Here is a 26,504-nt window from a genome sequence, read left to right as displayed (position 1 = left end):
GTTGAAAATCGCTGATGAAAATGATGTTGAGTAACTAGCGCCTGTTTCAGCTGCGATGGGCAAGCCATCGTAGCTGTAATTCAAGAAAAAGAAACAACTGGGTTGCCGTTCGTGGTATGATCCGGCTGTTTCCTTGAAGTACCGAAAATCCTAGTAGATCTCATAAGCACGCCCGCTAGGTCGCTGGCAGAGACGGATAGATGTACTCATTGCGTACATCTTGATCTGTAGGATCTGTTGGGAGGGCCTGATAGCTATAGATAAATATGTCGATGTTGTTTAGTGACATAACAGTCTATCAAGAAGACGTAACCGAATTCTATCGATTTAAACTGATATAATCTGAATCGTCAAAGTGTCGATTCGTCTTCACCAGACTCCCTTGTTACGCAATAGAACCAGACGATTCCGTCCGCCGAGGATGATGACTCTGGTTAAATCGAGTCGTTCTTTCGTCTATTTGTGAGTTCAACCATAGGACTATAAGGACCAATTCCACTAATTTGACAGGCATCATTCCATTCATAAGGCAGTCATGAGACGGCCTTGTGTTTACATGCTGACGTTCTATTAGTGATGATTGAATCATGGCTGATGGTAGTACTTACTGCTTAGGGACAGACCATACCGAAATTTGGCCTTTGACGCGAGGAGATAAAATGCAATGGAAGCGAAACAGATTCACAGTCCGTATAGTAGACCTTGTAAGCAACTATATCGAGATATATAGTTGTTCACTCGAAAATCGATGATCAGCGAAGGAGACACATGACAAAAAGCAATTGATCGTAGAAGTACCGTCAAAAAAATACTGATCGGAGGAAGAACATCGCGTGAAAATGCACGTACGGAAGAGGATCATCATCAACATTGAACAACGTACATAACTCTTAGTGTTAAAACAAACGCTACATGATAATAGTTCCTCGTGTTTTTCTTGTTCTTGGACATAGTGGTCACGCTCTGGACGATCTCCAACAAACCTATTAAAAACTAATTCTGACGCTCGTCAAACGAACCAAACGGACTCTGAATGATAATGCCCTCCATCATGCCAGATATTAAATGACTCCTACACAATCATTATGATCGCTGTACATGTCATAGTTGCAATATTTATAAAATACCCTAACGAACAATACCGAATAGATTTTACTTTTTCTGTTTTGCAGGACTATATAATCACACGACGGCCGGTGACGATGGAGGGAGTAGCAGCTAGGCAGTTGCTAGAATATGCACAGAGCACTGAGTATGCGTAAAAGCTAATCCTCGATACAACTAATTATCATTACGCAACAACCACAGTATAATCTACTCTAACGGCGTAAAAATTAGCGAGCAAAGGTAATGGGGAAATGTCGCTCGCTGTCGTGTCGGAACGGGATAAAATCGAGCACGTGCGTATAATAGGTAGGCTGACTATTATGGACTACTACTAGTGCACGTCGAAAATGGCTTTGCCTTAAATAGGCGGAGTGATCGGTGGACAGCAGCTATCACGCTTTCGAACTGCAGGCTAGCGATACATTCGTCTGTAGTTCCTATGGAGGTATACATAGATTAGCTGGTAACCAGTGACCGTCTGCTTAGGGTGGTCATGTGCAGTTAGCTGTACGGCCGCCGACCACGGCCGAACTTAGTAGCGAGACGTGAACTCTCTCAGAAAGGATCGCAATAGTGATCTTGAACACTCAAAGCTTATACGCCAGTATATGTGCATGTATCCTTATACAGATGAGATTACGGAGCAAAAAAGCAAAGGCGACTAGGGACAAGTACTAGGCAACCAATATGAACGTCTTTAGGAGGTTCAGTTACGTAAACGGATGGTGAAACAGGTACTACTCTGCGGCATACACTGTGCAGCGGGATCTTTGAAGGTAGATATAATATCGTTAGCGTAACCGGAAAGGATATGGAGAACTTTCCCCAACTGGTGAGAATAAAGTGGTCTATAAGGGTAAAAATGATATGTGCGATGTACAGTTTATGGCTGTGCATGAGTGCTTAAGGAAGCGGTCATGTATATGCGTGTCGAACGTCTGCGCGGATCTTGTTTGCGTAGACCAATGCGAGGATGGACAGAGCTGTTAATTTAATGCGAATACCTGGTATCTAGTAGACATTTTTTCTCAAATAATTTAGTTGATCATAAACCATGTAGCCAAGCCAGTATCAACTGTACGACAGCTGCTAAGAGCCAGTGAAGCTGTGTTACATTCGAAATTAGCGAAAAACCCGCGCACTTCTTAAGCGCATATGACAGTTGAATGGTAACATATGACACAAATCCTTATAATAATTATGATGGTATGTATGGATGCATGTATGGGAAAGCTATATTACTGAAGCTCCGCTTATGGTGGTCTCAATAACATATACCTATTGGTCGAGGAAAAAGAAAACATCGACACGATCATACATGAAGACGGAGGAGGGCCTGCATACACCGCAATGATGTTGAGAATGATCGTGTTCAAAACCGTTCTAAGAACAAAACTATTCCCTAAACTAGAAAGCTGCCCGGCGCACAGATAAAACTGGATCACACACAGAACAAGCGAGTAGAATTAAAGACGTGTAGACATATGCACCAGAAACGATATAGACAACTGAATAACAAGACAAAAAAAAAGTTTATGGAAAGTAATTTTGTTTGCCATTGAAACGCAATCACAACGAACGAATCAACAAACGACATTCTGCTGATAATAACGCATTGATCAGCTTATGTTTAAAAGCGTTCGAGGTCAGAAACGGGATGGGACCGTTCACCTATAAATACAACTTCTGGCCTTTGTTTGATCCCGATGTAAACTATTGACAAGGACGAACCCGAACAACGAACGGGGAAAGAAAGAGAGACGTTGAGAGAACGCCAGAAGAAGCAAATTAGCCGCTAATCAACAATCGGTTTTACGCAATGCACGCCGATTAAATAAAAGACAAACGACGCGCGTAAACAAACATAAATGGGCCACAGTAAAAGACAGGGAAATGCACTCGGAAAGGGGGAACCATTTAGAAAGCAGCGGATACATCACAACTCGACCGAAGGAATTAACATAGAAACAATTGTAATAACACATAGCCACACACACTCATATGCCTCTTTCCTTGTGAAATACATATTATATAATATGGAAGGGATGGCGATAATGATCATCGCCATTATGACCACCTTACAATGATTGTGAAGGAAATCTTCCTCTCCTATTGGAAAGCTTGAAACCGAGTCTCGAGGGAGAAGATTCTTTTACCTAGCTATATATATATATATATATATAGAAGGATAAAAGTGCTCGAGCGCACTTAATTCATGGACATCAAAGCAGACACAGGTGGCGAGAATAACCGTAACCATGGGAGCCAGTTAAAATTAGAAATCTGCTTGACCCCTTTGTCCCCTTCCGTTCTTCTTCAAGCGAATATGTGGTAAACAGAGATCATGGACACATATATAGAAATATTACCGACTAATTATTACATGCTTACATCACTGACGCCATATAATGAAGCGATGATAATAATAATGATAATAATAATAATAATAATGATGATAATATTAACAATGAGAAAAGAGGAAAAGGATGAAGATACTGATGGTCATTACGGTAGGAATGCCCGTGACGGCAATGAAGATATATATCTGGGGTGTAACGGTAATAATACGGGAAATGATGAGGATGCGACGAGCTGATAATGGCGAAGTAAAGGACGCGACAAGGAAGAACTACGACGATATCAAGACGTCGATTATGAAGTATATAAGGTCAGAGGAAAAGTGGAGAACATAATAAATTTTGCAATTGTATGTTGAAATCAAAAGCTGTTTTCTTTTAAGACGATATTTACCAGGGTGTTTGTACGTGGTCACAGTGTTTTTTAATGGCTATGAGGTGCAAGTAGATCAGCTTCTTTTTTTCTTTCTCTTTTTTAACTCCTTCGGTTATTCTTTCTGTGTGAAGCTTTTGAAATTGCCTCTTTTAGGTACAACGTCAAGGACCTGCCCTCCACAAAAGACCTAACCAGGCTTGGTCTCGCTGGTCTATGAAACGGCACAGTAACCATTACATGAGTTTTTCTTTTTTCCCCAATTCTTTTGCCTTCCTAATTTTTGCCAACGTTGAGATTTGAACCAGCAAGACAGCAGGCTTGTTAGTTATTATCACAATAGCAACGCACTCGAAAACACGTGCATTAGCTAGCCAGACCACACCGCGCCATTAAAAACATAAACCAAAACACTTCTCCGTTTATGTCGATAAGCTTTTTAAAATTTACATCTAGATGCTTTTTCGTTTGTTTCCAGTAGACCTCTATTTATTTACAACTGTCTGACGACAAAGCAACGATATAAAAAACCGTTGACATTATTGAAATGGGTCCGTAAATTGTCGCGGATAGTTTTATCGGAAAAAATTGTTGTTGTTGTTGGACTTTGCAAAAGACAATTTTAACTTACCCGAACTCTGAGCACATCTACTGCTCCATCTTTGTGCAACGAAACTTGGCTTATCTACTACCGTAGCTTTACCAAATACTATAGACACCTTCCCACCAATCCCACTAATAAAAAAAATAACTCAATTTTGAACTCTACAGAGTCAATCTAACGCCTGTCTTTAGCTAAATATTAAAACAAACAATGCATGTCACTGACTGATCTTTGGGGATAATTTCCAACTTCTGGGGTACGTAATTTTGTCAACAAGTAAATTTGTCACATTTTTATATTTTAAACAAATTATTCTTTACTACCACAGGACACAATTTCTCGATATGATCACCCGACATTGTCTTCTTCTTCCTGTGTATATACGAGTATCCTTGTAGAATAATCCTGTTCCTATGAACAGATCAGATGGCACGTTAAATGTGGAAAAGAAGCTTTTGGACGAGTCGCCGGACCCGGGATGGTCAGCAGTCGATCGCCATTACTGTCCTCTCTGCGCGAGCTGATTTGGAAACAGATGGATACCGACAACAATAGAACGCTCACTGAATAACTTGACCCATGATAGGATACGGCAATCCCGGGTTTCTTGCAAGAGACGCACGGTCGTGATGAGCTCAAAATGTTGACGACGGCCGAAATGCTCACACAATATTTTGCCTTCAGCTCAGTCTCCTACAGCTAGTAAAAAATTACTGTAGAATGACTTGAGCATAATCGGGGCCGTTACACGAAGGCATGATAAGCGTGCTCCTGCTGCTGAACGGACTTTTGTTATGTTGTATACCGTAATTTATAAGCACGCTAAATCCTATGTCCACGTCGACACACTTATATGCTATATGTGTATGAAAATTTGACGCATGAATCATTTCCGTCGCGTGCAACGTTCTATGAAATATGTATAAGAACGATGCGTTCCCTAGTGCGGCCGGCATTCTAGATAGTCATGCATTGATGTTTCAGTAACTACAAAATCATCTTCGTGTACTTTCTATGTGTATTGAATACTATTAACTCTCCTGGGATAGTATGCCCTTTACCGGTAATATTATTTAATTAATTTAAACGTACATTTCATTGGGACTCATTCTTTTGTCTATTAAAGTTCAACTTATTTTCGACGCATGTTAAGGACTGAAAAATCTGGTACAAATCAGCGTTTTGCTCGTACTACTACAAAAAATACTAAATTGTCCAAAAAAGCAGTGGCCGTTTCAAAGGCAACGTTCAAGCGATTAGTTGTGGTAGGCCACTTTAAGGACGATTCGATCTCGTCACTTTTCTCGAAAGTTTCAGCAATGGCCAAATTCATTTTTTGCATTCATTCTCATTGCATCCCAGCGTCGAGGGTCTTCTTGTAACCAACTTTCCTTCGAATGTTTAATGCTGGACGCTTACTTGCTTAGTTCTTTCTTGAATAATGGATTCTTTTCGTAATTGAATCAGCACTTTTTGTAGTGCTGAACTCTTTTTGTAGAGTTCCTCGCATCGAAATTTCCGTTTCGAAAAAGCCGTTTGCTCCGATAACGCATCTTGGCCATAAAGAGCAGAATTTGTCTTTTCATCGTGATGAAATTATAAGCAAGGCGCTCGATCTTGAATCTGAATTAAGCCAGTTCATCAACGTTAGTACGTCTACTACTGCTTAGTCTCAGCCTTCGAATCATATCACTATCAACCCGGGCCACACTGCCTGAAACACGTGACTCTGAGGCCATTTAGCTAGAAAAAAAGACGGTTAATACTTTCTCGACAAGGATATGTTCACCTATACGTATATGCGAACTGCTATACGCAATACGTGTACGTTAACCCTTTTTATTAATTGTTTTGCACATTGATTGATATTGGTCATAATTCGACAAATGATATATATATAGAATATCTGCTTAGTTAGTCGGACCATCCATCCGTCTGGGTAGATCAGTCGGATGGAACGTCTAACGGCGAGAGTGGACATAGAACTCAGGACATTCAGGTGGATCGAAGTCCTTCTTACGCTCTCCCGCTGCTCTTTTTGAATGCCAAGTTCTCTACAACTAATCCGTATTCTACATAACATGAAAAGCACATGAACATATACACGCGCATGACGACCTACGATTCCCGACGGGATGTTCATTGCCGTCATATAGCGGCCAGCAATCGGTAGCTGTACGGGATAAGCGGAATGACACAGCGTACCGCATCGTGCCTGATAGGCTAAATCTATTCTTGTATCTATATGATATCTATTTTTAAAATCTTTGAAAATTGTCCAGGGATAATACGGTAAAAAGCTTCACATACAAGTGAAGGACCGTCTCTATCTATGTACATATGGATACCCGTCATTTACGAACTCTACTATCTCAGCACACCGAATTAATTATACCAGCACGCAGGGCAGTGTCAAGACAAAGCCATTCACTGCATGACGAGCACGTGAGCTTATTGTCAGTCGATAATCCTGCGCCAATCTCGACTTCAACAGATGTGTTTGAAATCTCCGATTATAAGGCACAACCCATGTCCTAACTTGTATGTTCCTGCTTCTACGCCCGATTCACTGAAACTGGGCTGGTTCCATGCGTAGAAGCCGAGCCGGACAATCTTTAACAGTAGTTACAATGAACACTATAGTACATGTATTGCGTCTATGTCGCTGCCTCCTGCAGACCCTCCTGCTCCCACGAGTTTTCTCTATGCATACATGTCTATCTATGCATGCACAGACAGGCATGCATACACTCTAGATGTGTTTATACAAACACGACGGTAAAGCGGTAGCACACGACGCTGCGCCCCTAAACTATATGCCATATCCCTAGAATCGCCCTCTCCTTTACTTCTCGCTTAATTTATATATAACACCCTTGTAATTGGTAGTCGTTGCAAAGCGTCGTCGCTATCCCCATTATTATCGTCATCATCATCATCATCATCATCATCATCGACAATAGCAACGACATCGTCCGTTATTCATTGGCAGTGTCATCTGCGCGCAAAGGACGGGATTAGGACTAACATCTGCTCAGCTGTCGGTCCATGTACATCGCTGTAGGACGCCTCAGCAGCACGAGACATCACCAAGGCCACGAACATATCTGTGAAGACTAAATACGCCCGATAGTGGTAGGACGAAAACCATTGCAAGTAAGTTGTTAAAACCTCGAAGCGCTGCCTGTTGCATCTAACGGCAGCGGCAGGACGATCAACAGTTGTTGTTGCTATTAACATAATGACGTAGAAAAAGCAGACCTAAAGAGATCTGGTTAAGTTTAGCTTAGAAATGGTGTTATTATTAGAAAAATATCACAGAATTAGTGAAGCCAGTATATAAATGCGTCCTGCATAGATACAGTGAATGTACTACCAGATAAGGTTTCGGCTATATAACAGCTGTCTGAATAAGGCTGCGTTTGCTAGAGTCAAGGAATGAACTGATAGCTCGAAAATATAACTAGCTTATATATAAGCGAGGTTATGATTCTAGGTGACAATATGATGCTTATACATAATATTTCCTTACTCTTGCCTAAAACATAGCGGTTTCCCTGGCTTATTTCCTTTGTTTTAAATTCCCATAGCGTTGTTAAGTCGCTTAAAACTCTATCAGGTACTGTCGCTACACGCTGACCGGCGACCGTTGTCGCCTATCCAAACAAAAATTGGCTATAGGAAAATGAAAACGACAAATGAGTTACGCGCGAGACAAAAATATTACGACAGTTCTCTAATGTGACCTTCTACGGGAAATGAACGAATTACCGCCCGACAGTTACAACCAGCCAGACTACGACCAAGCACCATCACGCACCTGAACACGTTTTAGAGTGAGCTGATCTTACTGTCATACGATCCGGCATGCGACGACTCCATTTAAAGCTTCATCGTCCGGAGTTCTTATATATAAAGACTTCAGTAAGAATCTACATTGCATCATATAATGGCGCGCTGGTGTTATACGTGCTGTATGAGTATGTGAAGCGAGCGTCAACAAAGCTACTGATCATCTGCACCTTTTTGCCAGACAAGATCGTTTTAGTGCTGTACCTCTTCCAAAACACGGGCCAGGCCCCGCCCATATATCCCGGAGACTCCGCCCTATTCGATCTTCATACCAGCTTGCTCGCCTTCTCCATGGGAGATTCAAGTGGGCTGGTCCTAAGGCTTGTGGCGTTGGGTGACGAGCATAGCAGCTAAGTGCCTATGGCGCGTCTGACGAGCGAATCGCAGCCAACGGCTGGGGAACGGAGGTTCGTTCGGTTCAACTCTCGTGCAGCTAAGGACCATCGCTGTTAACCGTAAACTGGCTGTGGTGACCGTATCACCACAAGCGAAATACATGGAACTATTATAGAAAAGCACCTACATAGAACCTTCTGCGCTCAATTCCCCATCTAGCTTCTTCTTGGTTGGAGCCGGTGTCGACTGTCGTCTGCTAGAGGGTCCAGTTTGCTTGCTATTTGATTGTGTTTCTAACTTCCATTGTCGGCCGTGTGCACCCAGCCAATTGGTCCCTCATAACTCATATGTATTGCGCTCGTTCATTTCACTACATCCAGACTTTCGCCGACGCGTGAACGGGGCTGAAAGAGATATAGAGGGAAGTAGGAAAGGGTGCCCGCTGATGCGACGGAAGAAAAGCGACGACATCGACGAAGCTGCCGAACAGTCGGGTAAGCACTTGGCTATTACATGTAAGAACTTAGATGTTTCGAAGTTGCTGGTATGGCAATTAGCGCAGGTAAATAGAACGGCCTAATCACTTCTGTTTCTATTCCTGCCCCCCGAAGCGGTGGTGCACACCTCCAGCTCTCTCGCCTTGTCTGTCCCATGATGACGGTTGCCAATGGCACCCAACGGCTGACGCGATGCCTGCCAATACAGGCTGATATGAGATGCATCTAGCGTAGAATCCTCCACTCGTAACTTAGGGGCGTGCAACCCCAAATAAGAGAGTCGGGAACTAGCGAATCTCTCACTATACTGTATAGCCGCGTACAGTCACTAGTAGAGTACGACGAATGAACGCCTCTTTGCTTCATTCCAACAGAGAAGACAGAGAGTTAAATAAGAACGTAGGCGTATCTCGCGGATCATCGGCATGCACAGAGGTAAGGCACACATTCTGTTGCGCCCCCTCATATAGGTATAGACGCACAAAAATGTATGCGCATATAGAAGTACGAGGTTCGCAAGCTCTCTTTTCTTTAATCAACGATGGGCGTGGGTTGAGGTGGAGGTGACAAGATAATGGCAAGGTAATGATGGCTTGCGCCAGTCACCACAAAGCATACAGCCTACAGTGAAGCTGATGATCATACGCAGGCAGTTGGTAATGTTTAGAGGCTGCTGTCGGCTCGTATGTTATCTCTGAAGAGATATATTGTACTGTACGGCACAATGGATTTATGCTAGTTATAAGCTGGCTAAGCTGGAACGGTGTACCTGTTCGCAGGGGATAGTAGTCTGCGATAAACGGCTACGGTACGATTAATAGTGGAGGTCGGCCCCCGTGGCGCGGGAAGAGCCAGTTTGACCGATGGCATCATACACTATAGATAATGGTACTAATAAATATGAACGAGATATTAGGCAGTACATGTAAGGAGTGTAGTTTCTAAATAACGGAAATTGTGAACGGATAAAGGCAGAAGAATGTACATGAGGGCGTTATAATATTATAGCATCGTTATGCGTGTACAGGTTTTACTTTTCTGGCAAGAGCTGGAACGTTTCATCAGTACCTTTAAAATGAGTAAGTTTCTCACACAGTGCAGATAAGTTTTAAATAAATATATTATTAAATAAATATTGATATCTTGGCTTAATAGCTAAAAGCTCTGTCTTTATTCTTTGCTAAACACAAGAAAAATATGCGGCGAAGGTGAATGGATGACACTGGAATAATTGCGTGACATTTACAACTCCAAATGTATGGGTAATGGGAAAATGGCGAGTGGTTGGTAAATGTTAAGGCAGGCAACTTTGGCTACACAACGGTCCCTGTCAGTTTAGAGTAATCAACCATATTATCACTAATATTGATTAGAGTTCTAACGGTTTTACTATATTAAAACGTACTGAACAAGTAAACACTTTTCTAAAAACCACCTGTGACGTTCAAACAGGTTTGCGTATACCGCTTGCCCCCGAATAGAGATTTCAACTCTTTTTCGGGCAACCCTGCGTATGATTGATCTTTTTCATTTAAGCTAAAAATCATTTAAGCTAAAAATCTTTAGCAGTGACCTATAGCATCAATATAATTGGATTACATGAATGCTGCCACAGACGGAAGGGTTGTTTGCACGGGGAGTACTATACGCACAGATCGAACTTTTGTAAGCTCACATCCGATTGATCAGGCGTCACCAGGGCGAGTCATGTACTTCTACCTTATATATCTCTTTCTCAATCTGAATTAAGAAACGTATCAAGTGGAATTTACAGTTTTTTTTTTTGGCGAAAATCTTAACTCAGGGAAACCTGCCTACATTCATTCTTTTTGGTAGATATGTTTTAGTTTCAGTCTGTAGACCTAACGCCTGTAGCTGACTGTTTAACAAATCAGGTAACTGTTTAAGGCGAATTACTCCTGCAGATGGAAGCTTTAAGCATGCGAAATGTTCTACTCCTTTTCTTTGCTATCTTCCATGCAATGTTTGATCTGGTTATGTATATGAATTTTATAGGGGTTGACGGCTGAATTTTACCAGTGTGCACAGTGTACCGGGGAGGGATGATAATTAGCTCAGCGCAAATGTTTCTATTTTACAGCCGACTGGATCCACCTGTTCCCAGATTTATATTGGTTGTTTAGAACAATCCTGTACAAATGATTTTGGTGCAGGATGTTTAAGGAGAATCCAAAGTTCGGAAGAAGCGTTGAGGCGCACTTTGTATTGCATTGCTATGGCCAGCTATACAGTAGTAAAATAGACAACACCATTCAATCAATTTTCTAATAGATTGTTTGATTATTCAGAACTGGTGATATATATATATATATATATACATTTCCCGTGCCGGGCTAGAGTTCCAGTTTAACCAGCCACGGAAAATACGTTACACCCTTAATAGTAATGCGTTAACTTACGTGATCGATTACCTTGCCCTTTCAGTTTTTCTCGAAAAATGAAATAACTTATTCAGGCTTGGTGAATTGATATAATACGCCAACGTTCACACATTTACGCCGACCTTTCCATGTTTTCACCAGTAAACTACTTCTGTAATAAACAGTCTATTCTCTGAATCAAAACAGTTTATTATTACAACAGCTGTCATTCAAGTCGCCGAGACCCATTTCAATAACTTTCAAATAGTTAAAAATAATAAATTTGGGGTTGAAAAGCTTGAATATTTTCTTTCAGTCTATTAACGAAATAAACAGCTTAATAACTAGACCTAGGTGATGCGCATACTGTGAGCAGGTTCGTACAAAAACGTATTTGAGCAAATCAACCTGATAACCTACCTGCCATACTTGAAAGACATTTTAACCTAGACATCGGTGGCTAAAAGAATAATTACTGTATATGTCAGCCAAACATGCTTAAATATCGTATAGCTAGCTTTACGCCTACTACAGGTGATAAAAGTCTGAATCTAAAAAGAGATAACCGAGTGAATACGTTGGGGGGCGGATGGGTTTTTGCTGTCTAAAGCGCAACCACTAATGCAGAAAAGCGAGAGTGGGTTGTATTGCCCACAATGTAAACGGACACATTCGGATAGAATACGTCAGATACTAATACTGGTCAGTTTGTTTAATTGTTTAGGTTTTTTGTTCAAAGAATTTACCTAGTGGTTCACTTCGATGCGTAACTTCACGATGCGTAACGAGTGAAAAACCTGTTCGACGACCTTCCAAATCGACGGATAACTGCAGTGGTTCCTAGTTATGCTGATCGAGACGTTGACTTTGGTTACGAGTAAGGAAAAGGAGGCTATGCGTGTCCTGTGGAGAGTGAAAGGCGTTATCTTTTAAGCTAGGGTAGCTTTCGAGAATTATGGCGCTTATTCCATACAACGAGGGCTTGGTTAAATCATGCTAATGTACGATTAAGTCTTATTATAACATGGCCCAGCCAGTCGTCGAAATTCCATTATACCACAGACTGATGTTATTACCTCCATAAATGGTTACTATTTATGCTACCTAATTTATATTTAATTAATTTACAAATTGAATATTATTGACAATTGTCGGCGCACCGCTCGAGAACACATCGCTAATTCACCCGCTCCCTCCTGTCATGTGACCAGGGTGTTTGCGAAGGGCGATGTCTCAGGTAGAGCCATACTCCTATATTTATCCGATTTAACTTTCTCTGAACTCCAACGTCAAACGGAGCCCCACTCCTGAAAAACTTGATCTACCCAGAAAGCCGCGTTCGACGTGCGTGCTAATTAAGATGTCAGACGATGATATCGAGAGATGTTAGCCAGTTTGTTCCTGATTTTACAGTTTCATCGTGAAGCGAGCGGAATTTTTCTGAAGTGATTTTGTCTTGTTCTCATCTCTCGGACCAATTTTTTGGCAGGCCTTATTAGCCCAGCAGGTTTCAGCGTCTGCTCATTGAAATACGAGACGGTAGGACGCCGTGGACTCCTAACAGGTTTGAAAATCAAATGCCCTTGCGGACCTAAACGCACGTAACTGCTTATTTTATGGTCTTTCCCTAGTCGTTCCAAAAAACGTGAGTTCTGTGTAGGAAACGGAAGCGTCTTTTACCTGCAAAGATTACACCTCAGCTTTTTGTGCGCTGCAACCCACATTTTTCCAATGCATAGTGGTATTTTCGCATATGGCGCGTGCTCCTGTGTACATATTTACGTTGTCAAATTCAGTACATCTTTATGAACAATCCGTCGATCATGTTTAGGCTGTCTACGTCACTGAAACACACAAACATGTAATATGTTTTTGGCTCACAGTATTATACAACTATTCATAATCAAGGTTTACCTAAACAAGTCTTTTGGGCAAGGGAAGTTTTTGTAATGAAGACCCGCTTCGGTATGCTCCGTAATTACGCCACAAGGCAACTATCCGTGTTAGCAAGATAATCGATAGAATCTGCTTGCTAATACGTTCGTTTTGGCAGCTTTCATTAAAATATTAAGCTTCGGGTCACATATAAGATCTAATTCGGTCGGGAAGGACAGAAAAATTTGCGCGCGCATTTTTTGAACTCTGGTAGGCGAAAGTTCATCCGTGCAAGAGTTAGTCAATAAATAAGAATCAGCGTCGTCTGCATATGCGCGCCGGTGTGCTCCGGGAAGCTCTGAAACGTTTCGAAAATAGTTGATAACGATTGTTCTTTACGAGTATGTAATGATTTTGGTCGATATTTGTTATGTCATCATCATACTTTCTGTTAGTACCTAGAAACGACGACTTTTTGTAGTAAAATGCCTGCTCGTTTTTTTAGCTTCCCTTTACTGATACAGTGTTTATGAAGAAATAGTGTTATTGGAGTTTCATTGTTGTTCGTGTTGTATCTTCTAAATTTATCCATAATCGTATTATTTGGTTTAAGTTTTTCGTCTTTATAATTTTCCATTTTATAAATCAAGCGTAAAGATAACGTATTAGAGTGTGTATGATTGAAAAATATTACCAGATTTTTAGACGGTAAACATTCCCCTTCTTTATTGTTGGAAACCGCCACTCTGTCGCTTCATAAGAGTCACATTTGATCCTTATGGAATATAATTAACATACATGCTCAACATACAGTTGCGAAGCCGCTCCCGTATCTATTTGCTGCTTGTGACCTGATCTCCAAAAATGTTTGGCTCCCCGAGAACGCCAAGTGGACGAAAACGTCGCTATACGCTTCTGAAGTCCCCTGGCGCTGGTCTCAACACATCGCAATTGACTCCTGGTGGTAAGTACACAGCTTTCCAATATCAGGTTTTCCTAACTAGTTTGATGGTCCAATACTGTATCATTGAAACGTTTCCAAAGGTGAAGCTAAACATCAATGCGTTGCTCCGTTGAATTTTTGTCGATTACATAAAGAAATTTGGAGCAGTACTCGTCAAGGAAAATGCGTTTTATATGTATGTTTTGCATACGTTTTAGTTTGACATTTCTGTCTATAGATGTATTGCCTTTTGGATGACGTGACTCTCGAGAAAGGAACTAAAAAATAGAATATCGAAAACGTTCTTTCTTTTTCATTCTTCCCAGAAGAAGTGTGACATTTGCTTGAATTTAACGTATTCAAGAATTATCCTCACTTATTTTTTTTACACAATTGAGAGAGCAGTTTCAGTGAAAAGTAACTTTGCGGATGTTTAATTGACAGAAATTAGTTAGCCAGTTTGTTCTTGATTTTACAGTTTGGTCGTAAAGCGAGCGAAATTTTTCTCAAGTGATTTTGTCTTGTTTTCATCTCTCGGATGACTTCACATGATCTCCTTATTTGTTTCTAATTCATCCAAAATAGAAGAAAAACGTGTTATATAGTATCTTTGTCCTGCGGCTTGATCCAAATTAGATATATATATATCTAACACTTATAAGTGTTAAAACAGTCCCCCTCGATCCAGACTTCACTATACGCTGGTATATTATGGCCAAAGAATTATAACATATAGAAGGAAAGAACAAAAAAATGCCAACTTTGGAAAAAAAGAAAACTCGTGACTTTGAGGCTGAGGCGGAAATAAGCGTGCTGGTTGTTATATTTAACAAAGACACGCTACTGATAATAATTATTAGTAAACACGTCTACTATTTTAGATTGGCCACATCTCAGAACAGACTACCTAGTCATTTAGAAGCTATCCGTTTTTACTAATTACATTCTTCTGTAATTCGATCGCAACGCTCAGAAACAGATAAAGCTATGGCTTTTTGTTGATATTAATCTTTTCACACGTATCTGCAAAAATTATGCCTTTCACGACATACTAGAAAAAGGTTTGACTAGTTTGACGATCGCGGCCTGCACGTTTTCCAAGTATTCTAAGAGGTATAACTTCACCGGCATTAGCCAAAACGGAGCAAAAAAAAAACTGTCAAAAAATGCATGATCTTTGCAAGCATAAACTGACAAAAAATAATGAAGATTAACATCTTCTAATATGTTATTCGGGTGACAGTGTTTCGCGTGTTTTCATGCATTCTATGTCGTGTGACTCCTGCGTCTATTCCTATTTTCCAAATTGTCTTTCGATGTTGCATTGTGATGTAAGTCATATTCACTCCAAAATAGTTAACGCACTCTAAGAATTATCGTTTGAAGACCTTTCTTTGCATTGAAATATTTGGCAACGTTTTATTTTCCAAAACTAACCTCACCTTTTCCTAGCTGGAGGGCTACCTTTTAAGCCATCTATGCTTCACCTATAAGCCTTCTTTTGTTTCTTCCTCCGTTGTACAATTGTGGGCATGAGTCTGCTCCGAAATGATATTGTCCGGTGTATGGAACAAAGACATGTTGCCACCGTTTGCAGCACACCTGCTACAAGAACAAGAGAGCCGCAAAGGTGACGGCCTTCGGGATTCCAAGAGAACTCGATACAGCGCTGTACAGCCGAGGACGCCCCAGCGGGCCAAGGCATCTATAGGTAATAATAATCAATCGCAAATGCTGTTTCTGTTGTGCTGTCTACTAGTGCCTGTTCAAGTGCGAATAGTACTAACAAAACAATATTGTCAGCTTATAACACGTTCTGCATGTTATACCATGCAAATCGGCTAAGCAAAGGGCTGGGAAATTCTGAAAAACGTAACAAGACTAAGCGTTGGACCTTGATTTTGATGCTCTAGTTTACCAGATATGAACATGTATTCCTATTCAATGATTGGTCCTTTAGTGGTAGGCGGCAATTCGTTAAATGCATCGGCTCTTCAGACATCGTTACTCGGCGAAACACCTTTACACATTCTGGAGACCTCCGGCAGTTCTCTACCGGTTCACGTTGTCGAGTCGCTTCTATCGCTACAGACAACGCCGAGCACTGGATGGCCGGTTGTGCTAACGCAATTGTGGGGATGGCTGGTAGTACGTTCACGTCTCTTGGTCTTTCAACATAGTCAGCAACGTTCGTCAAAGACGTGCTTTTCGCTCGAGCTGCCCAATTCGTTCCTGCTCCATCAGGCCAATTTGTGTTACGTCGGAGAGACTTCACCAGCGCCCAACTGTATCGTTGTCAGCCCCATGGGCGTCGTCAGGTAAATGCGTGATATTTTGATATCACCATTTCTTGGTAGTATTTTCTTCCCTTCATAATAGCCAAAATCTTTATAAATTAGGAATGTTGCAGGCTGATTAATGGGGAGGTGTCCGCTACCGACTGGTCAAGCCGGAGTCGCATCAGAGACTGTGTCTCCTTTAATCAGCTTCTCCATCATCTAGCTTGGGAATAGCAAATGATATTATTACTTTAAATTTAGTTTATATGTATCTAACATTTCGATGAATATTCGAATGTAAAAGTCTAACAATGTCATTATTCATTTCAGATACTGGCCAAATATCTCACATGAAGCTGTCTTTACAGAGACATCCGTCGATATGGGTGGTGAAGAGTGTTTCCAACTGGTTCACCTTGGTGAATACAATTTCGTTGTTGCTACAACAACAGGAAGTCTAATCAAAGTTGCCGTTCTTGGCGGCCGACAAGCGAATGCCACCCTCGATACACGAAAGGTAAACTTTATTTAGTTGCAAGAGTGACGCACAGCCGTGGCCCAGAATAAATGAGATGGCGGTCTTTTTCCTAATTATGTTTTCACTGATCTTAATTTCCTAAAATCTTAACCGTTTAGATTCTTTTTTCGATTAAATGGGTGATTTCGCGAACAGGTTAAGATTCATCAAGGCGTCTTGTCGGAATTAGGAAAACGGATGTCGTCACTTCTATTCGGGGCGATGCCAATTGCAGGAGATACAAATCACCGGTTGGCACGACGGCTTCTGGTACGACCTACGGTGGACGAAGTGTTGATCCTCTTTGAGAACGCTATTCAATGCTGGGGTCGGTGGGAAGACGGAGCTGAAGCTCCCAGGTCAGTTTATTTTTGAGGAAGTAAACCGATTTGAAGTTAATTTTCAATACCGGTAGAACGCAAATTCCTGACTCACTAGAAAACGTTACTTGATGACTCCATGAGGCTCGATGGCTTTTTCAACCAGCGCATATGGAATTGAGTTTACCCAGCTTTTGTTTTTTGAGAATGCTGGTTACCCTTCGATTTGATCGTACCCTGTTTATCTGTGCGCTCATAACAGTGACCATATGTTGGCTCGGCGATTTCAGATTTGATTTTGATCTCAATAGCTTGGTAAAGGAAGCATTTCGAACGAAGATATGGAACAACGAGCCGTTGTCGGAAGAGGACATACAGTGTTGGTGCATCGACGCACAGGTAAGATTATCACCTCCGCTAAAATTGAAAAAAATAAGCTATGTGTAAAATAATACACAATGAACTATTTAGAATCCATTTTAGTCATCACTGAATATGCTTGTATCCTTCAACGTCTACTACTATAACTGTTCCTTTCGGCTGAAAATAAGTGAATTGATCTAATTATATGTCGGATGCAATGTAGGCCCGTTTGAGGCCTATATAATGCCTACCTGCGCATGTTACGCCACTATCACCTTTCTAATGTTGCATTTCGATTACTCGGCAGATATGCAAAGAGGAAGTTCTGCTTCTGATGGCCGGTGTAGGGGCGCACATGCCTTCAACACTTCATTACGCATTGGCCTTAGTCGATGCCGATTGCCCTCAGGATTTGCGTACCTTCACGCCTCTCGTTGAGACAGCTGTCTTGACAGACGCAAATCTTGACCACTTGTTAGCTGCTAGATGTCTTTTGCCACATGCACGAGAAGTAAGTTTGCCCCCTCATGTACGCTAAAGCGGATAAGTAATCTGCACTCTCTCTGAAACTTATTATTTATTAGCTATAGCCAAATGTTTGTTTTAGAGATACTGTTAAGTTTGTCCTGGGTATTACCTGATTTGTGTCTGGTATGAAGTCTCAGTCACACCATTCGAGTTTGGTATCGAGCATTATAATGATGTTGCCTAATGAACTGCATAGACTTTTTCGCTGGCAATTTACAGAGCAAACATTATTCATTCAAAGTTTTTTCTTCGTTTAGGTATTTGTTTATACCCGCACAAAGGTTATGTGTATAGACCTTGGTGAGGGTGACCAGGACACGATTAGGTTACCGGCAAACGACGCGATACTTGGCTGCGGCGCCCGAGATGGACAGCCTCTGATTCTTACGCTCAATAATCATCTTGCATTGCTAAAAACAACGGGCAGGTACGTTAAATAAAGTGATTCTGTACTCAGTTTGCATAGCTGCGTACTTGAGGGCACCTAAAGTCAATGATGGTGAATTGCCCGAGTGTTTTCCGATATCTGCTGAGAGGTAGAAAAAACATTCTTCTTTGCTACTTGATTTGTCTTACACATATACAAATAAAGATCCTGCTACAGTAATTATGAATTTCTCGAGAAAGCCATTTTGATGTTTCTATCGCAAAACGTTGGTTGTCACGTCTCCGCTCACCTTGTGTGAATACGACTTTGATATGTATGCATTATTGGTGCGGTCTCTATCACAGACAGGCGCTGAAAACTCTGCCACCTGATGACACTGATCGTATTGCCGAGTGGTTTCTCGATCCCGCAGAGCTTAATTGCGATCCAGACAGCGCGGAAGGCTTGCTCAGAAGAGCGCTCGTACACCACAGTCGAGGAGAACTTACTCAAAGCCAGACGCTGCTCGAAAAGGTAACATGATATGCCACTGTTCGTAAATTCGTTTAGTATCACTACGTGTACATTTATACTCAATCACTTACTTTGTATAATAAATTGTTAAGTCATAGGGCATAGTCATTAGTCTAGTTGTTTAACTTTTTCAAATGACGTTCGCATGCGAAAACTATCCAGTTATAAAATAGTACTTTATAATGGTCCAAAAACTATTACTTTTTAAGGACGAAGGAGAACAATTTGGTGTTATTGCGTATACTTCTCCACAAATTTAGTCCTGCTTGTTTGCACGTTATTTTGTGTAAAAATATTGCAGGTTTTCCCGACCCTTGCAGAAGGTAATGCGGCGGAAGGCATGGACGAAGTTCTCTTCGATTTATCGCGCGCTCTACTTGATGATCCCCCCGCAGGAGATCCTCGGTGGGGTCGTAGGGGTGGCAAGGGAAAGTCGGCTCTAATTGAAAATCAAATTGCCGACAAGGAGCACGCTTTTGATATCCTGATTCAGTTCCTCAAGGTATACAAAGTAGATGTCTTGAATATTTATTAGACTTGTTTTAATCTTTCATTAGCTTAAATTAGCTGACAGATAGAGGTAACATAAGAAATAGGCGTGAACATAAAGTTCTGAGTGCATCGTCTTATGCAAAAAGCTTTTACTGTGGCTTCCGAGACCGGAAGATTAATATCTTAAAAGCCGTGATTTGCCATGTGAAAGAAAAAACGACTACTGAGATTTAATATACCTACGTTTATTATTTGGTGTTTATCACTGATGGTTTTAAAAGGACTGTTCTGTATTTTTAGGTGAATAAGGTGTGGAAGAAACTATCTGGAACGGTGACAGTTGACGGAATGGAGCTGCCCACACGTTTGGCACTTCACGAACATCGCGAAATGCTCGCTATGGCTGAGGGACTTAATGCTGCATATGAGGTACGGATATTCTCTCCATTCTAAGGTTTCTCGCATGGTAAAACGACTATATGCTTTGTACAATTTGTTGCACCAATAATTAGCAACACGGATCGAAATGTTGAACTTTCTTCCACTGCAGTATATTTGTTGAACTTTTCTTTAGCGGGTACGTTCGGCTCAACGTATTTTGGATGTGGCGGCGAAGCGTGTAACAGCTATGCGAAACGAGCAGGCTCCTTCCAAAAGTCTTTCGTCACGTGACCTTTGTTTTGTCAGAGTAGCACGAATCGATGAACTCCTGCCCGAAGTCCAGAGGTTAGTACTCGTGTTAGACAATTAATCTGGCTACAGTGGAACTATCGAATACTATTTTTTTATTTGAAAGAACAGTAGCACTTTGATAACTGAATATATGAGTAATCACATGAGAGATTTTTTCACAAAATTTCTTCAAATTTTTTTTTTATTGAGTCACGGAATGCTAAATACGATGGTTTATCACCTATATTTGAAACGGCTTGATTCACACATGTCTATCGGCAGGGACCTATATGACTAGCATGATTATTGCTTATAAAGAAAAAATCGTTATTGTTAAGTAATATTAGCTTGCCATCTCAGATTCACAATGGCTACTGATAACTAAACGAGTAGCACCTCAAATTTACGAAACCATTCATATTCCAATAACCAAAATTAGTTAATAATTAATATTTCAGTTATTTGGAAGAGTTCATCGAAGAAGAAGATGCTAGTCTCATTGAACACCTCATTAATGCAAATGCACTTTTCGTCGGAGCTTTAAGAGGCATAAAACCGGTAAGATAAGTGATACTATTATTAAAGTCACGAGAACATCGTTGTGTACAGCACGGCGAAGCATATCGAACGGTTTTCAACAAGGAATTTTGTTAACGGAACCGATATAAATAGAAAGGACCCAATGCAAGCGTATGAGTAGTGCGTCGCGTTTAGTATTCTTTCAACAATAACTACTTGTTATTATAATTGAATTGCATAGATTTTTGTTTTGCTAAGACTGTTTTATCTAAACAAGGTTGAACTCCCAACTAGACCAACTAGATTTTGATTATTCTGACTTGCTTATTTCAGCTTCGTGAGAAGTTATTGGCACAGGAACCATCATTGATCGAAGCTGGCGAGTACTTGCCTTGGACATCGCGTCGACTTCGAAGTTTTGTTATCCGACAGTGTGAACTTTCGGAGGAGCACGCATTGGAGCACAGTTTCACTAGCGCCGATACGAAACGACAGATCATTAGCCAGATGGTCGAGCTCAGTCGTGTGCGTAGTGAGCTCCTTTCATTTTTTTTAATTGATGCTTCACAACAGTTATAGTACATCAATACAAATTGAGATAGACACTCGAAAATCATTCATTAAAAAATGCGTTATCAAGTATTATAAATACATTGTCATTTATAGTCTCATTTTATAGACAACCAGTAGTTTGGCAGTCCTTTCTATGTGCTATTGCATATGTACTCATAAATATGTCTTATCTGTGTAGTGTGTTTTAGAGGACTACGTTCTGCATATCAAGTCACTTGAAGTGTCCGCCCCCAGAGGTTCTGTCGAATTGGCGCGTCAAAAAATGTCCGCTGATAGACAGAAATTAATCGGATTACTCTACAAGAGCAAGTCAGTGCTTTTCATCGCACGCTTTTTTGGAAATATGAATTATTACTGGTGCAACCGTGGTGTAATGATGGCTAACGATACGAATGTTCTTATAGCAGCTGACTATATGTTCATTTTATGATTTACTTCGTGCTTGCAATTTTCTGTTTGGGTCTGTGTCGTAGACAATTGGACACGGCAACGAGTCTTGCCGAAGAATTTCTCGAATTTCCACTTCTTGTCCGAATTTGCGAGGAGAGCAATCAACAAAGTAAACTCTTAAATTACATGGAAATGTTCAGCAAGGAGAATTTTGCTGAATTCGTATTTCAGGTTAGTTTATTGCAGCATGGTCGAAACTATTACAGCGATATGTGGATAATAAATTATGAAAAAGTTTAACCTTATAGATGAAAATTGATGAAGGGTGTTTAAACTGGGGAAAGACAAATGTTTTCTAGCAAATAACATTCCTTTTTCTTTTTGATTGGTGTCGCTGTATAGTACTATGTTGATACAGGAAAAAAGGATAAACTTCTGTCACAGCCGAGTACCTACAACACGGAGCTCAGTCGGTTTCTTCAGGCGCACGGCTCACTTCATTGGATGCACTGTATAAAAAGCGGCGATTTTCGACGAGCGTGCCAATCCCTTAAGCATCTTGCTGAAAAAGAGCGAGCCCTTCTTAAGCGAAAAAAAATACAGGTAATTGATTACAGATGCTCGTGCGTTGATTGCGTGTTTGTGAATTAACGTACCAGCTACATGTTTGATGACACTAAAACAGGGAGCCAGTTGGTCGTGAGCGAGTTGCAGAAATTAAAAAACTAAAAAAAAGTTTATGTAAAACTTCAGTCAACCTAAATACACTTACGCGGTCTTAATGAGCTAATATACTACACAAGCAATATAATTATTGACCCATGTCATTGGCCATTAGGTGAGCTTAGCCAAGCTGTCAGCCCTTGCCTGTGCCAACCCGCAAGATGGTGAGAAAGAACTAGATGAGATCAATGCTATGGCTGATCTCGTAGCCCTTCAAGAAAGTCTGTCGGTACAAATTCTCGCCAAAAACGGATACACAAAAGCAAACTGCCCCGTGCTCGAACCTGCCGAAATGATCAAAATCATTACAGAAGCAAATTCACAACGTGAACAAGACTACAAGATTGGTATGATGACGGCCTGTAATTTTTCTTGCGAACTAGCTGCAGTTTCATGTGCTTATATTGCAAATATTTCTCGGTTACTTGATTGATGGCCGCCTTTTTATCGCGTTGTCTAAGATTCTATTTGTACATACACAAGAAACCTTTATTGTACACAATCCCTTAGCACTCATATTGCTGTGAGATTATGAACGGTTTCCAAACTCGTTTATGCAATGAGAGTAAACTGCTATTTAAACGTATATATTTGTCCATTTACAGCTCTGGATTTAGTAGCGTTTTTGCCAGCAGAGGAACGGCCCAAATTTCGTAGAGATATTTGGGCTAGAGCCATTCTTCAAGACACATGGGAGTGCCTTGAAGGAGCGTATATCACCGATATTATGCGGTTCGTTAATGTTGAAAAACATGGCTAGCGCACTGTTGGTCACGTTTGCTAACTGAAATTAATCCTAAAGAGTTTTTCTATTGATTTAGCACGTACGTGGTTAATGATACGCTATCAACTAATATGTACATAAGACTTCTAAGCCTGTTTCTAGGTTTATAAATTAACCACGTTTTACTTGAAACAATTACGAATTTTTTGGCTTTACTCAAATCAGCATTTTTTTTTTTATCCACTACGAAAGAACTTGACAATTGCAATAATTATTCATACGCTGTTACAATATATATATATATATACAATGTTTGATAGCATATTAATATGATCTTTCTGTGTCTGCAGTGATTTACTCTTCTTCCAGATCGTGGAATTGGCATTTTTACAGAATTACGACCTCAACGAATTTATGCCGCCGATCGATGATCTGATCCAAAGTGAACTTCTCAATGACATTCGCGACAACGATTCTTTCCAGTACATCCTTTGCGCAGGCTATGAGCACGTGATGCGGATGACGGCAACATAAATACATCTCAATGCTACCAGCCAAAAGCGTCTTCATACAGGCAGAATCGCTCTGAGGTATACACGGCAAAGCTCAGATGAATTTATGAATCCAGCTGCGGTCAGTGGATACCATGCACAAATTTACATACAAAAATACAGCATGAGTGCTTGGGAGATGGCTAGCATCGAAGTCGAAACATAATCCTGTCAATACACCAATACAGGGACTTGTATATTCGCGGACAGGTTCGTAAAATGAATAAAAATGTATCTAAAAACGCTTCAAGGTACTGGGATACCCCTACAAGAGATGACTGCTAGTGGTTTTGATCCACTTTTTAATATTATATCTATGTAAATGATAGCTAAAGTAAATATCGTACTAATCGATAACGACAATAAAAAGAAAAAGCAGAGAACATTGTGATTTACTTGACGTGTGTACTTTTTGTTTTTATAAATGCATCATCATGCAAATCTATGTATAGCTCTATTTTTATGAACACAAAATTTTTGTTAAGTTTAATTACGAACATTTTTAATTTCTGGAAAAGAATAATTCGCATCATTTTTGCTTGATATGTTAATCGGTCAGTGCGGTAATAATAACGTGATGAAAGGATAAAAAAAATATCATTAATTAGCAAAATATACAGCTTAGCATAGTCAGGCCACACTAAGCACAATACGTAGGCAATTTTAGGGGAACAGACCAATAAAAATAAACGCGTTAAACATTTAAAAAAATGCCGAAGAAGGTTAAAAAATATTTCACCAATTGTTATATGCAAATAAGTTCATCCAGACCCTCACCCTGATATCTCCGATATAAAGTATTTGGATAATGTATCGTCGATGATAACAGGAGTATCTTAATTCAACCTATTATTATTATATTTTAAACCCTTACAAGCTTATAACAGATGGCGTCGCCTGAAAATTAAACCTATGCTCTTCAAAGAATACAACAGACTGACCGATGCATACACACAAACATACTTGTAGCATTAAAAAATGAGTGACTCACGAGGACGTACTTGAGATGGACCTTGAGGGAGTTTGCAGCTCTACTTATATTTGACCAAAACATTGGTTTGCTTGCATTTATTTGATTTATACTAGATGAGACTATAATCCCTTGCATGCAGCCCTTCCGAAATAATTTGATTATCTAGATATGATTAACTTCCCAGACTTGGTAATTTTTGGATTAAACTGTATCGGATGCGACTAGCAAGGATTGCAAACAGCCACAATATTAGTTGCGCCATGTAAAAGGGCATCAACTGGTCAACTACTTAAAAAACTAAGTGTCCGAAAGTATGTGGGGCTTTTGAATATAGCATAAAAAACATTCTATCGGAATATCTATGTAAGTTTTACTTGGTGGATGGCTTAACGTTAGCGTCAACAACATCAATAGCTTATCATTAGTATCTCGTGTAAATGTAAGTATTACCTATGAACAGAAAAGTATCTGACAGCTAATTACAGGAGATCGTACAAAATATTAAGTACACATATATTAGCTGGAGCAGATCTTTTTAGCAACGTGCTATTCTTCCTACGTATGTTTAAGAATGATTTACAAGATTGTAATTAACGTCTCTTACGTAAGTAGCAGGTTTAGTTTAAATAAAATCCACACCCCAACCACTTAAATCTTCTTAAATCTCGTCTTAGCTAGGTCAATTTATTGATATATTAGTATCAGCGTTTACCCGATGTGTTATAATAGAAAACACATCAGTTTGTCTAGTATTTTCTATAATTACTTGAACTTCTGTTTGAATGTATGCTTTGTTTAACGGTCTGTCTGTAATTTTAACAAGTTCGAAGAAAATCGACAGTAATTTCCCACTAACGTTGAAAGCGTTAGTATATTTTTCGATACAGTACTCTATTAATAAATTACAATTACTATTAATAAATAGTAACCGAGTCTGCCCATGGCAGAGCTCAGGCGCTGCAGATACAAACGACGTAAATACATTGAAATCTATCAGGCTGACGAAGGCGCTGGATTTTACTGAGTTTTGCATTAAAAGAGGATACATGCATCTTCGGCTGTGATAGTCTCAGAATAAATGGTTCTTTCTCAAACAACATATTTTTCAATAAGAATCCTAGCTACCCGTTCTCTTTAATAGCCGCAGTAATCGAATAATCGTATATCTGGGGCCTTTTGACAGGTTGCATTGGTATCCATTGGACAGCACCCTCTAGGTGGGTAATTTCTTACATTTATCATGTCTATATGACTTATTTTACGATGTATTCACTTTGCAGTTCATTGTTCTTAGTAGATTATAGGATGGTTGCCTCAAAGCAGCGCGCACGTTACCCTATTTTAATAAAAAAAAACCTCCCTTTCTTCTGTACAGTGATTACATTTGATAGTGCATACCTCCACACTGATGACAGGCATATCAATCTTAGAAAAAAACGCTGTTTTTATTCAGTCTATATTACTATATACTAGGGCAATTTACGTTACGCTATAGTTAACAAGCTTATCTACAAACATCTACATTATAATAGAGTCCAAAGTTTAATCAGGTTTAGAATAACTGCATATTAGTACTATATCTATATAAATTGACTATCGCCAACCTAATGTCAAGGACATAATTTCCTTCTCTACATTTTTCTGCTGCTCATAT

General features: G+C 40.1%; 2 protein-coding genes across 4 annotated transcripts in view; both read left to right on the top strand.

Annotated features, from left to right (window-relative positions):
• LOC111273715 (uncharacterized) overlaps positions 1-3,537 on the top strand; it is a 64,726-nt gene extending 61,189 nt beyond the window's left edge. The window contains exon 4 of the mRNA XM_022855603.2: positions 1,173-3,537. Within this exon, the coding sequence (XP_022711338.1) occupies positions 1,173-1,222 (50 nt within the window). The 3' untranslated portion in view covers positions 1,223-3,537. The remainder of the gene's footprint in view (positions 1-1,172) is intronic.
• A 10,172-nt stretch (positions 3,538-13,709) lies between these two features.
• Positions 13,710-24,272, top strand: Nup133 (nuclear pore complex protein Nup133). Of its 3 annotated transcripts, none has more exons than XM_022855607.1 (21): positions 13,710-13,783; positions 14,196-14,346; positions 15,923-16,036; positions 16,286-16,643; positions 16,935-17,121; positions 17,278-17,480; positions 17,732-17,840; positions 18,112-18,315; positions 18,590-18,759; positions 19,065-19,233; positions 19,535-19,735; positions 20,026-20,154; positions 20,300-20,451; positions 20,856-20,955; positions 21,250-21,441; positions 21,668-21,798; positions 21,963-22,110; positions 22,282-22,482; positions 22,718-22,949; positions 23,208-23,334; positions 23,677-24,272. In XM_022855607.1, the coding sequence occupies exons 2-21, from the start codon at positions 14,247-14,249 to the stop codon at positions 23,858-23,860; spliced, it is 3,411 nt and encodes a 1,136-aa protein (XP_022711342.1). In that variant the 5' UTR covers positions 13,710-13,783; positions 14,196-14,246; the 3' UTR covers positions 23,861-24,272. The 3 variants fall into 3 exon arrangements, with proteins under 3 accessions (XP_022711342.1, XP_022711341.1, XP_022711343.1); XM_022855606.1 differs by having other exon boundaries at positions 15,863-16,036; XM_022855608.1 differs by lacking the exon at positions 15,923-16,036.
• Positions 24,273-26,504: the final 2,232 nt, after the last annotated feature.

This window comes from Varroa jacobsoni, unplaced genomic scaffold (genome assembly GCF_002532875.2).
Source record: "Varroa jacobsoni isolate VJ856 unplaced genomic scaffold, vjacob_1.0 scaffold_218, whole genome shotgun sequence".
Lineage (NCBI taxonomy): Eukaryota > Metazoa > Arthropoda > Arachnida > Mesostigmata > Varroidae > Varroa > Varroa jacobsoni.
Note: the sequence above shows the minus strand (reverse complement) of the source record. Positions and strands in the feature narration are given on the sequence as shown.

Coding starts and splice junctions, on each gene's coding strand:
- Nup133 (XM_022855606.1), top strand. CDS start 14,247: ATGTTTGGCTCCCCGAGAACGCCAAGTGGACGAAAACGTCGCTATACG. Junction 17,481..17,731: donor GACGGAGCTGAAGCTCCCAG/GTCAGTTTATTT, acceptor CGGCGATTTCAG/ATTTGATTTTGATCTCAATA. Junction 22,950..23,207: donor TGAACAAGACTACAAGATTG/GTATGATGACGG, acceptor GTCCATTTACAG/CTCTGGATTTAGTAGCGTTT.